The following is a 12,501-nucleotide window of genomic DNA, read 5'->3' on the forward strand; positions in this document are numbered from 1 at the left end:
TATATCCATAAGTACAATTACAAGGTACTCCTTCTCTAATGTCTGACTATATACTTAATTACAACTACAATGTGCACTTCCTGAAGAAATTGAAGTTAGCTGAATGTTACTGCAGCAGCTTTTACACCTGAGCATGAGACCACTCTACCGCCTCAGCTATGGCTGCTATCGACTAAAAGCTCATCCTCCTCAGCACATGTTTGCAACAGTTGTATTGACATTCAAACTTTGCTGGCATAGTGGCATAGATTATCTACTAGTATTTCAAATGGTTAGCATCTAAATGCCGATTAAAAATGACAAGGACAATATTGCAATATAATTGCACTATGCAATAAAATAACATGAACAGGTATTGTTTTTCTGCATAATGCTTGTTAAAATTTCAGTAGTTTAGCTCAAATAACATTTTTAGACAGTTTAAATTTACTTCTAATTAAGAATTTTAATACAGTGATAGTAAACAGCTACTGTTGTTTCTTTCTACTTCCATTGTTCCACTGATTTATTCAGCTTCTTTTCTATTCTGTTTTACTTCCCAGATGTTTTTTGTGCTTTTGTAGCATTAAAAAATTTAATTAATTAAGCACTCACATTCACATCTATGGGCAGTTTAGAGTCACCAATTAACCTAAACCCTTAGCCCTATACACTACCAGTCAAAAGACACGCCTTCTCATTTTATGGTTTTTCTACTATTTACATTGTAGATTCTCACTGAAGGCATCAAACTATGAATGAACACATATGGAATTACGTAGTAAACAAAAAAGTGTGAAATAACTCAAAACATGTTTTATATTTTAGATCCTTTGCTTTGATTACTACACTCAAAAAAATCTGTTGTTGAATGAACACAATTTAATCATGGCACCTTTTTCCACCTGATTTAACCAAGTACAATAACCTATTTTTGACCATGTCAAACCAACACATTTGGCATTTGGTGGTTTGATGTAATCAGATTACGTTGGATCAACGTAGTATACTTACATTGACTTGAAGTGATTTATTTAAGTATGTAGAGTGAAATTTGTTTTAATTCATTCTACACCAGTTAAAAACTTTAGGAAAACGCAATGAAATCTTATTGTTTGAACAACTACTTTGTTAATCAAGACAATTACTGCTAGTCTTCCTTAATGAACCAATATGGGGGTTGATGATTTTATAGAGACAAACAACCATTTGCACTTGCATTCATGGGTAATATAGGATCACCAATTAACCTAACTGTAATTACACACTGCAAACTAGCCAGATTGTGGATTTGAACCCAGACCCTTCTTGCTGTGAGACAACAGCACTAACCATCACACCACCAAGCTGTCAATACAGGCTTAACAAAACTAGAAAAGCTATGATTACAAGGCTTGATGCAGCATTTTCTGTACATTTTTGTCCTTGACAGGTTAAACCACAATAAATAGCGATAGCATACACATGGTGTGGGTGTAGTTGTCTGCCTCTTAAAACTCCAGCGATTTTCCTGCAGTTTGACATCTAATGTGATCTTGTGAATTTCGTGAGTCCAGGCAACTAACCACTCTTACTAGATTGTATCCTGTCATCTCAGCAAGAACAAATTAAGTTGCCGAATTTCATGCAGATGCTACATGATTTAATTACGTTCACCATAGAAACATGAAATTATTTAGTTCAAATTACAAGTTTGAATCTTGTACATGTAACAACCACCCAATTTCATTTTTTTGAGTGTACCTTGCTCACTCTTGGCATTCTCTCCATGAGGTTTGTGAGGTCATCTCCTGAAATGGTTTCCAACAATCTTGAGCTCCCAGAGATGCTGAGTGTTTGAGTATTTCACTCTGCGCTCCATCTCATCCCAAACAATCTCCACTGGGTTTAGGTCAGGTGACTGTGGAGGCCAGGCCATCTCTTGGTCTTCCTTTCCTGGGGTGGTCCTCATGTGAGCCAGTTTTGCCATAGCGCTTAATGGTTTTAATAAATATATAAATAGTAAAGACATCTGCAATAAATAGCAAACAGAAGCGATATATACAGTCTAGAGAAATATATACACAACAATAGAAAGGCACACATTGGAGAGCAAAGTGTTTGGAGGTAGCGCAAAGAAAATACTTGGTCTGAATAAAGTCCGTCTGTGGTTGGCCTGAAACATGAGGGTAACTGAGACCATGGCTCAGATTGGTGAGGTGGGTGGGCAGGGGTGGCAGAGGGCAGCCAATGGTTTTTTTGGACGGTGTTAATGACTCTCTGTGCAGTCTTCCTGTTCTCAGGTGTGGCCCCTGTGCACCATCAGAGATGGGCCCAGCCACATTGGTGTCAAAGGCATACTTGACAATGACATTGGTTGGGTGGGTTGGTGTACAGTCATATGAGAGGACACATTCAAAGTTTTAGCAGTTTTCCAGACTGACTGACCTTCAGTTCTTAAAGTAATGATGGACTGTTGTTTCTCTTTACTTAGCTGATTGGTACTTGCCATAATATGAATTTTAACAGTCGCCAAATAGGGCTGTCAGCTGTGCACCAACCTGACTGCTGCACAACACACCTGATGGTCCCAACACCATTAAGAAGGCAAGAAACTCCACAGATGAACTCTGACAGACACACCTGTGAGGTGAAACCATGTGAGGTGACTACATCGTTAAGCTCGATGAGAGAAGGCCGAGGGTTTGCAGCACTGTCAACAAAGCAGAGGGATTCCTACTTTGAGGAATCTAGAATATATTTAGAGTTATTTATCCATCTTTTCTTTGATACATAATTGCATAAATCTTGCTTCATATATTTGATGTCTTCAGTTTGTATCTTAAATGTAGAAAGTTGAAACAAATAAAGAAAAAGCATAAAATGAGAAGGTGTGTGATAGCCCTGCTGATGGACTGGCAGCCTGTCCAGGGTGCACCCTGCCTGTCGTCCTATGGTAGCTGGGATAGGCTCCAGCCTGGGTGGATGGTATTACAACATAATACAAATTATACTAAACAACAGAAACTAAAAGTCTGTTTTTACAACACTTTTATGTTGGCACTTTGTACTGAAATGATCTATAAATGTCAAACATAATGCACCAAAAAGCCCCAAAACTTTAAGAAATGAGCTGTAAACATCTTGATAGTTTTCTCTTTTACTCTGTAGCCATTATATACACTTAGCAAACAAGTACTAACTTATTTTAGAATAATACTGGAACCAGGTTTGCTCCTGTCACTTAAACCAATCAAAGCATACTGAGTCTACTGACTCTGTACCTTCTTTACTTTGTTCTCAATCATTTTTACCAGTAAAAAGACAATTTTGCATTTTTTGCTTTTTGGTTTTGTTATCATCTGTGAACAAGCAAACTCATAACAAAAATCTGCATTGTAATACAGATCACAATATTAGGAATTAGAACTTCATTCTTTCCTTTTGCTGCATAAAACAAAAACACCAGGGAAACAACTACTTCATTTTATTGTAATTATTCTCATTTAGTCATATATTTTTTATAATTATTCTGTGCAGATGACGACGACGATGAAGACAGTATTTATCACAAGGGCTCTGTGTGCTCATATTGTGAATTCTGTGAGGTATGTATGAAATTGAATTTAAAAATGATGTTCTGTCATTACAGGATCAAAGTCAAATCCTTACTAAATACACAGTTATGGACGCAAATATCTAAACATTAAAACTGGTGGATTGTTCCGTCCTTACTGACGTGAAAGCACTGCTTGCTATTTCATGATTTGCTTTCTAGCCTTTTTCAAATAAAATGGGCTTTCTTCCAGCACTGTGACAGCTGTGATAAATGTCCTTGTGAGGAGGGAGACACCTCCGAGCACTGTGATGACTGCAAGGTGAGAAAGTGCACAACATCTGACCTCTTTCTCAACTTAAAGCAATTCTGCCTTTGATGCACAATAAATAACAACTGTGGTAATGTAACAGGACGACAACAAATCCAGGAACTAAGAACTGCAGAGCACAGAAAAGTGGGGAGTTTTTGAGAAAATGAGATCATCAGACAGGCAGAATCAAGTCCAACTTTTGGTATTTGAAAGAATGAAAAGGAAAAAAAAATGCTACATATAAATAACATGACTATAAAAAAAATCTAAGCAGAAGAAACGCTTTTCCAATCAATTTTCTTTCAGTATAAAACATACACACACACACACATATATATATAGTGCAAAAGTGCATTGAAGCAGTTCTGTTTTTCCATAGTCGCCCCATCTTCCTGACTTTATACTGTCACTTTATGTCACCCACCCCTCTACTACTGTTCAGAACCCCCCACTCCCCCAGTAATTCAGATAAATTTTGAATTCATTAATTTGTTTCTTTTTGTTCATAGATGTGCAGTTTCTGCAATGTGTGTCCTGTTTGCCAAACCGTTTGTAAGCCTGGTGAGTAAATTCTCTGTCACCACTATGAATATATATGGAACGACATTGCAAAAGGAAAATTTCTTTGTTTCAGTTTATCTGGTCATCACTCTTAAATTAGAGGAAGCTTAGAGTTTGGCACTTTATATAGAGTCATGTCCTGTTTTGGGGAATCATCATATTTTCCTTTTGCTATATTATGCTCAAGTCTTAGATTTAGTCTCTTTAGTCTGATATTGTTTCCATGGTACTCGTGTGTTTACTATCTTAGCTTCTAGTCATCTTCCTGGTTGTGCATACTTAGGTATGATCTTTAGTTCCCTGCTTGCTTTTTGTTTATTTTGTATTCCTTCGGTCTGGTCCCTGTGTTTCTTTATGTCTTCTGTGTTTCCTTGAAGTCTGTCATGTCTCCATAGTTTTTCTTCTGTCTATGTCAGGTTTGTATGTCTCACATTACTTCTGGTTTTCCCCTGTGCATTTATTAATGTGAACATTAAGATCCAAATCTTGATTTATTAAACATTATTTATAAATAATTGATGTGTTTTCATTATTGTTTTCTATATTGTCCTCTGTTGTCCATTCTTGTTGTCACTGTTTGTTCTAATATGATGTGATCACTGGTTTTTGTCCTTGTCTCTATATACATGGTCTGTAAATAGTGTCTCTGTATGTTGCTATTAACCTGTGTGTAAATCAACCTGCCAGAGGGTCTACAGATGGAAATTAGCCTAAGGCTATAATCTGGCATATTTACATTTGTTAAAATGTTCATTAGTATGTCTGTGAAGGTTCTCAGTCATCCAGGTCATCGTAGTCAAAGGAGTTTGCAAAGAAAAGCGTCTGGACTTCTTTAAGTTGCTTGAAGACGTTTCACCTCTCATCCGAGAAGCTTCTTCAGTTCTAAGGTCAAATGGCCGAGAGTCCCAGATTTAAACCCAGTGGGAGTATCCCCCAAGGAGGGACAAAGGACCCCTGGTGATCCTCTAATCACATGAGCCAAGGTGTGAAAGCGGGTGTGGGACCTAATCAGCCAAGGTTTCGGGTGAGCTCATTGTGAAACCTGGCCCCACCTTGTCATGTGATTTCCTGAGGTCAGATGGCCCAGGATGTGAGTGGGCGTTAAGGCGTCTGGGGAGGGAACTCAAAACTGGATTATAGATGGCAGACAGTTGGTGTCGTAAACCACCGCCTCTGTTCAAAGATGGTCGCTCACAGTGGACATAGATGGCCTCTTTCACTCCTCTTTCAAACCATCTGTCCTCTCTGTCCAAAATGTGAACATTGGCATCCTCGAAAGAGTGACCTTTATCCTTAAGATGCAGATGGACTGCTGAATCTTGTCCTGTGGAGGTGAAGAGAATGGCAACCTCAACATTGAAGTTTACCGGAAGCCCACACACACGGACCAGTACCTCCTCTTTGACTCCCATCACCCTCTGGAACACAAACTTGGAGTAATTAGGACCCTACACCACTGGGCAGAACATGTTCCTCTAAGCCTGAAGGGATAAAGAAGGAACACACACACGTAAAGGAAGCACTGAAAACATGTGGTTATCCTAACTGGGCGTTCATAAAGTCAGCAAAGAGGCACAGAAAAGAAGATCAGACACCAGCGAGGGAGGATAAGAAAGACAGACGCAACAACGTTGTCATCCCTATGTAGCCGGTGTATCAGAGAAACTCAGGAGAGTTTTCTCCAAGCACGACATCCCAGTGTACTTCAGACCCAGCAACACACTCAGACAGAAACTGGTTCACCCGAAAGACAAAACTCCAAAACACAGACTGAACAACGTGGTGTATGCTGTACAGTGCAGCGAGGAATGCCCAGACCTCTACATTGGAGAGACCAAACAGCCACTTCACAAGCGCATGGCACAACATAGAAGAGCCACCTCCACAGGACAAGACTCAGCAGTCCATCTGCATCTTAAGGATAAAGGTCACTCTTTCGAGGATGCCAATGTTCACATTTTGGACAGAGAGGACAGATGGTTTGAAAGAGGAGTGAAAGAGGCCATCTATGTCCACTGTGAGCGACCATCTTTGAACAGAGGCGGTGGTTTACGACACCAACTGTCTGCCATCTATAATCCAGTTTTGAGTTCCTCCCAGACGCCTTAACGCCCACTCACATCCTGGGCCATCTGACCTCAGGAATTCACATGACAAGGTGGGGCCAGGTTTCACAATGAGCTCACCGAAACCCTGGCTGATTAGGTCCCACACCGCTTTCACACCTTGGCTCATGTGATTAGAGGATCACCAGGGGGTCCTTTGTCCCTCTTTTGGGGATACTCCCACTGGGTTTAAATCTGGGACTCTCGGCCATTTGACCTTAGAACTGAAGAAGCTTCTCGGATGAGAGGTGAAACGTCTTCAAGCAACTTAAAGAAGTCCAGACGCTTTTCTTTGCAAACTCCTTTGACTGTTCATTAGTATGTATTGTCCCTCTTTCTAATAAAAAAAGGAAATATAATATTATGCTATTAAACATTCATATGAAGACCCAAATCTACATTTATCTACCTCCTGCAGGTGTTTGCAGGCAAGTTTTTTTTGGCTCTTAACTACTTCAACTTCAAACCCAGGCTACTCTGAAACTTTAAATGGTGCACGTGTGTGTGTGTGTGTGTGTGTGTGTGTGTGTGTGTGTGTGTGTGTGTGTGTGTGTGTGTGTGTGTGTGTGTGTGTGTGTGTGTGTGTGTGTCAGAGGGGTGTTTACATCCTGCTACCAATCAAAAACTGTCTGCTTAGAATTTGTGGAATCACACTGAGGTCGTTTCAGATCATTTTTTGTTGTACTGCATTACTTTCAGCACTTCTTCATTTTGATGATCTTCAGTACCAACTTTTGCTTTTTTTATTTTGAAAAAGGAAATTTTAGCTAAGCTCAGTCTAGGTACTTTTTTTTGCTTTATTTATCACGTTTTTCAGTTTTTGGTACTCTTTACACGTAAGCTGGCCTATATTTTGGTAATCTTATGTAGTTAAGCCATTCAGCAAGTTCAACTTCAAGTATTTCTAAAGAAAGAATTTCTTATTCTTTAAGATACTCCAATTTGCCTGGCCACGCCCCACAGCTTATCTATAAAACAGCTGTTCAGACTTGAAATCATCGATCATTTGATCTTTACTTTACTGTTGGGTGCAGTGTGTGTATTGGAAGAGTGTGTGGTACAGTGTGTGTCTGTTACCTTTATGGTGGGGAGCCTGTCCGTTGGCAGCCTCCCAGGATTGCTGTCCTTTCCTCTGTAGCGCTAGTTGGCTGTGATCCCTTCTGGCATATTGCCTGTGGTCTCGCAGGTTTACATATCCAGTGGGACCTTGCTGTGGCTGATCCTGTTAGCCCAGTGAGCGAGGGTTGCTCTGGTCTGCTAGATCAGCTCAGTGTGAAACTCACAATCGCGAGAAACAGACTGAGTGGCTTAGCATAACCCTTCTCACCAAGCATCGTTCACAATATAAGCTAAAAGAAAATTGTATGAAAGACAGTAAGGGGAACATGAAGAGAAGCAGAGAAAGATGAGCTATTTAGCTCAGCTTAGGAAAAAGCAGTATTTATCTCGCTTTTTCATGGTTACGGCTGCCTCATTCTCCCAGCAAGTATGGCAGGCCCTGTGTGCCATAACTGTGGGGGATGTGACATTTCTATGCCACTGGATGATAGCATAACAGGTGTGTGCTGTGATTGGGTACCAACATGCCTTGCTGGTGAGGGAAATACCCCTAGTCCTGTATGGACTGGCCTGCTCTCACTTTTCTGGCACAAAATGTGCAGGCTCACCCCTTCTCGATATGCCTAAAGCCAAAGTTGGAAAAGTGTATGCCTCACGGGGCAAGGGGGAGTGCCCAGACCCTTGGCAGGTGTCTTTCCCTCCCCCTGCTGCTAGGCTTGTCGAAGCCCCACCCTTTAGGAGCTCCTCTCTGGCCCCAGCAATTGAATGTGATTGGCAGGTCTTGGAGGTCTGCCCTCCCTGAGGACTCTGTGGCGCCTGCTTCCAGTTTTGAGGACACTGGACATTTGCGGCCTTCCCAGATGCAGGTGCCTGACTTTAAGGACCTGATGAGCTAGTAGTTCAGCTCTTGGTTTTTGTAGACGTGGTGCCTACCCACATGGAAAAAAGGAGGATGAACAGCCAAGGCTCTGACATCCTCCAGCGACCCCCTCTCCTCTGACCTCTCCTGGAGCAAGGTCGGCCAGCCCCCTTCCAGCCTGTGCCAGGAGCGGTCTCACTAGGTCAGAGGTTCCCAAAGTGTGGGGCCTGCCCCCTAGGGGGGGCGCAGAGCCATTGCAGGGGGGGCGCGGTATGAAAAGAGAAAAAAAAAAAAAAAGAGCGCTTGGACACTGTGGACAGGTTTTTGACGGGGCTCCCACATAAACGCAAAGCAGCAGATGAAGCATTGCCAAATATGTTTCCAAACCATAGAAAATATGGTGAAGCATATCTTCCCTTTGGCTTCACCTGCACAAGTGCCGAGGTAGGTCTCCCCTGCAAAATTAGTTTCCCTGCGTCGGGAGCAGCGCTGGGCTCTCCAAATCACGGACAAACAGGATCCCACATTCTTGATTTTTAGTTCACAAACACTTCTTGTAATAAATAACTACTCCTGACATTTTGGACATGTTAGCTCTTTATGCAGTAAAGTTACAGTGGGATACAAATAATATCAGGCTGATCCTGCCGTAATTTGTTCCCCCGGTTCAAATCACGGACAAACAGTATCCCACAGCTGTTTATGTGTTTAAACCCATTTTGCACAGAGACATTTTGAAAAATGTATTGACAGCAATGTTGAAAATTATTACACAGGAAAAAACAACTACACATAAAATAATCACACCGTGACGCCTCTGCCTTTCTAAATGGAGGGACAGTAACTGCGTGTGTATATGTAAGCGTGTAAAACCTGCAGATACTCAGATTAACAGTATTTTGTCTCTATCTGCTATTCTGCAATTCATCTCATGTAAACAATAACGTGGCGCACAGCGTGGCGTGAAAAGAGCACATACCTTTGACGTTGCGTGGCGAACTCTGTAATCCTCGTCCACACGTAAGCGCAAAAAGGAGTTTTAAATAATCTCCGTTTTCGGTGAATCATAACGCCGTTACGTGTTGACAAAAAGCCCAAACGCATAGAAACAGCTGAGTTTTCAAAAATACCCGTGTAGGTGTGGACATGCAGCGTAAAAGAGTTAGTAGTATATTTTATTACTACCTGTAATTTATTGCCGTTTACTTGTATTTGCTTAATTGTTTACTAAATGTTTGAGGTGTGAAATAAACCGCAATGGAGCAAAATATGGGTGTGTGTGTTTGGAGGATGTGTTTGTGCGGGGGGGGGGGCCTTAGGTGGTGGGGGGCGCGAACATTTTTCTTGTAAAAAAGGGGGGCCTGGCAAAAAACAGTTTGGGAACCACTGCACTAGGTAAAGGTTGTGAGCTTTCCACTGGTGAAGGGACTCGACCAACTTAGACCAGGGTCACGCAGTAGGTCTGGTGACTCACCGTCAGCTGGTCTTCACGGACACTTTCCAAGTCAATTGGGGTAGGGTCCACTAAGCCTGTGTGGTAAACGGCTATAGGACCAGCCACTGGGCAACTCGTCCTCACTGGAGCTGTACCATGTTATCATCAGGACAGACCACATGGTTGCAACAGCCTATATCAACAGGCCTAGGCTCTCCCCTCCTCTTCAAGATGGCTAACAGGTTGTGGCAGTGGGCTCATCCCCTGTTCTGTTGAGTTTGCTTGGGGTGGTACATGCACCAGGGCCATTGAACGTGGACATTAAGTTGATGGGGGCCCGAGTCCAGGAGAGTGGAGACTCCATCCACAGATGGTTGACCAGATCTGGCACCACTTTGGAAGGTCAAACCTCTGTCTTTTTGTCCAGGGAGTTGACATGATGCCATTGGTTCTTCTCATTCCAGAATGATGACCTGCCTCTGGGCTGGGACACCCTTGCACACCCTTGCCCCCAGACTCTATGACTTCCCTTCCATTCTCCCTCCTCCAGTTGGTCCTCCACCAGGAGGTGGTTCACACTGGTTGCTCAGCACTCAGTAGGACTGACCTCTCCCTAATTTCCTGGTTTCTTAGGAGTGCCCAGCAACTTACATTTCGCAGGACTGGACCTCCAGTTCCCCCATGGGACATGGATGTGATCCTTGGTGCCCTTCAGCATTGTCACTTTGAGCTGCTCAAGGATGCTCATGTGAAATGGCATCTCCTCAACATGGCCTTTTTGGTGGCCATAACATCTGCCAGTTCACAGAGATTGCTACAGGTGGATGCCGAAGAGGAAATAAAAATAATAATAATAAAAATGGATTGCATTTATATAGCGCTTTTCTAGGCACCCAAAGCGCTTTACAATTCCACTATTCATTCACTCTCACATTCACACACTGGTAGAGGCAAGCTACAGTTGTAGCCACAGCTGCCCTGGGGCAAACTGACAGAAGCAAGGCTGCCATATCGCACCATTGGCCCCTCTGGCCAACACCAGTAGGTGGTAGGTAAAGTGTCTTGCCCAAGGACACAACGACCAGGCCAGAGAGAGCAGGGGAATTGAACCGGCAACCTTTCGGTTACAAATGAGCTTCTCAATCCCCTGAGCCACGGTAAGGCAGGAAAGGGGTGATCCTGCAAGCAAAATGAAGAATTCCCTTAACCATCCCTCAGCAGATTAGATCAAATTAGGTTTTCTAATTATGATCCAATGTGTTCCAGCGTTTGTAATCCTGAGAGGAACATGTTTTTTGGTTAACTCAAACTGCAGTAGAAAGTTACAATAGGTAACAGTTTTCCATCTGATCATATATGTTGACTTTGTGGTTGGTTGTCTCCAGGTCACTAATGGTTCATCTTTTTTATTCAGGAGGATTTCTGGATGAAGTGACTGGATCGATCTACAAGTGAGTGCTTTTCACACTGGCTTTAAACCTGCTCAAGCAATTCTGAACTTCAGTTATTCACTTCTCTATTTCTTTCTCCATAGGACTGTAGCTGACGTCTTTGATGAAGATGATGATGATGTCAACTAAATTTAACCATATGTTGCCACCATGTGGACAAACTAATATACCATACTTTCATTGGTTATGGTTATTTGTGTTTTTTTTTCTTCATTAACACATTTGCTCCCCGATAACGTCAGAGAAATTTTTAAAATAATAATTTCACATGTTTATGTATTGTTGCTACCTGACAAGTCTGAAAACTGAAATCATTATTTAAATAAAAAAGACGGGACATTTTTATTGATTGATTGATTTTTAAATGCTGACTGTTTTAAACACTCTTATAAGTGAGCACTTGGCAACAGTTGGAACTTTTTAACAGGAATAGACCTCTGGCAGAACCAGGCTTAGTTAGAGGCAGACGGGGGAAAGAAGAGAAGAAGATCAGCAGAGAGAGACCACAAACAGCAGATTTTTGTCAAGTATATGACCTGAAAAAACTGTCATTGGCAACAACTTAAGGATTAACTTGATTCTAGCTTTAACAAGCTTTTTTTAATTCTACAACTATTCTTCAACTTCAAGTGAAAGACCAAAGAAGATATCAGGACAAGATGTTGACTGTGCTGAAATGGGATGAAGGAACATCAGCAAGCATGATGAGAACCTCACAAAACACCAGGGGCTGAGAGTAGAGCTAGAGAAGGTGTGGAAATTAAGGGTAACAGTGGTCTCTGTGGGAACACTCAGAAGAGATATAGGTACAAAGTGATTCAAAAAATGCCATTTTATATGGTTAGAAATTTATAGCATTTTAACAGGCAACATGGTATGATTTATTGGTATTAACAATAAAAGTATTGACAATACAAGTAGTCAGTAACTACTGAAGATGATTGTGCTTTTTTCATCTTTGCCTACCCCAGGACACAGGGTATACTTGGACAGGTCACCAGCACAGAAAGACAAAACAAGGCTAACACAGTGATCCGGACAACCATTCACACTCACATTTACTCCTATGGGAGTAAATGTGAGTGTGAATCACCAGTTAAGCAAAAACCAATAATTGCATGTCTTTGAACTGTGGGAGGAAGCCAGAGTGCTTGGAGGGAACAATGCAAACGTAACACAGAAAGACCCTGGCCAGATAGGGTCA

The 12,501-nt window shown here is 41.8% G+C and overlaps 1 protein-coding gene across 1 annotated transcript in view; it reads left to right on the forward strand.

The window, feature by feature from the left end:
* The window catches only part of LOC116332729 (acidic repeat-containing protein), a 15,139-nt gene extending 2,939 nt beyond the window's left edge, over nucleotides 1-12,200 (forward strand). Inside the window, exons 2-6 of the mRNA XM_031755776.2 lie at nucleotides 3,499-3,566; nucleotides 3,768-3,836; nucleotides 4,337-4,388; nucleotides 11,261-11,297; nucleotides 11,381-12,200. Of these exons, the coding sequence (XP_031611636.2) occupies nucleotides 3,499-3,566; nucleotides 3,768-3,836; nucleotides 4,337-4,388; nucleotides 11,261-11,297; nucleotides 11,381-11,426 (272 nt within the window). The 3' untranslated portion in view covers nucleotides 11,427-12,200. The remainder of the gene's footprint in view (nucleotides 1-3,498; nucleotides 3,567-3,767; nucleotides 3,837-4,336; nucleotides 4,389-11,260; nucleotides 11,298-11,380) is intronic.
* Nucleotides 12,201-12,501: the final 301 nt, after the last annotated feature.

This window comes from Oreochromis aureus, linkage group 4 (genome assembly GCF_013358895.1).
Source record: "Oreochromis aureus strain Israel breed Guangdong linkage group 4, ZZ_aureus, whole genome shotgun sequence".
Taxonomy (NCBI): domain Eukaryota; kingdom Metazoa; phylum Chordata; class Actinopteri; order Cichliformes; family Cichlidae; genus Oreochromis; species Oreochromis aureus.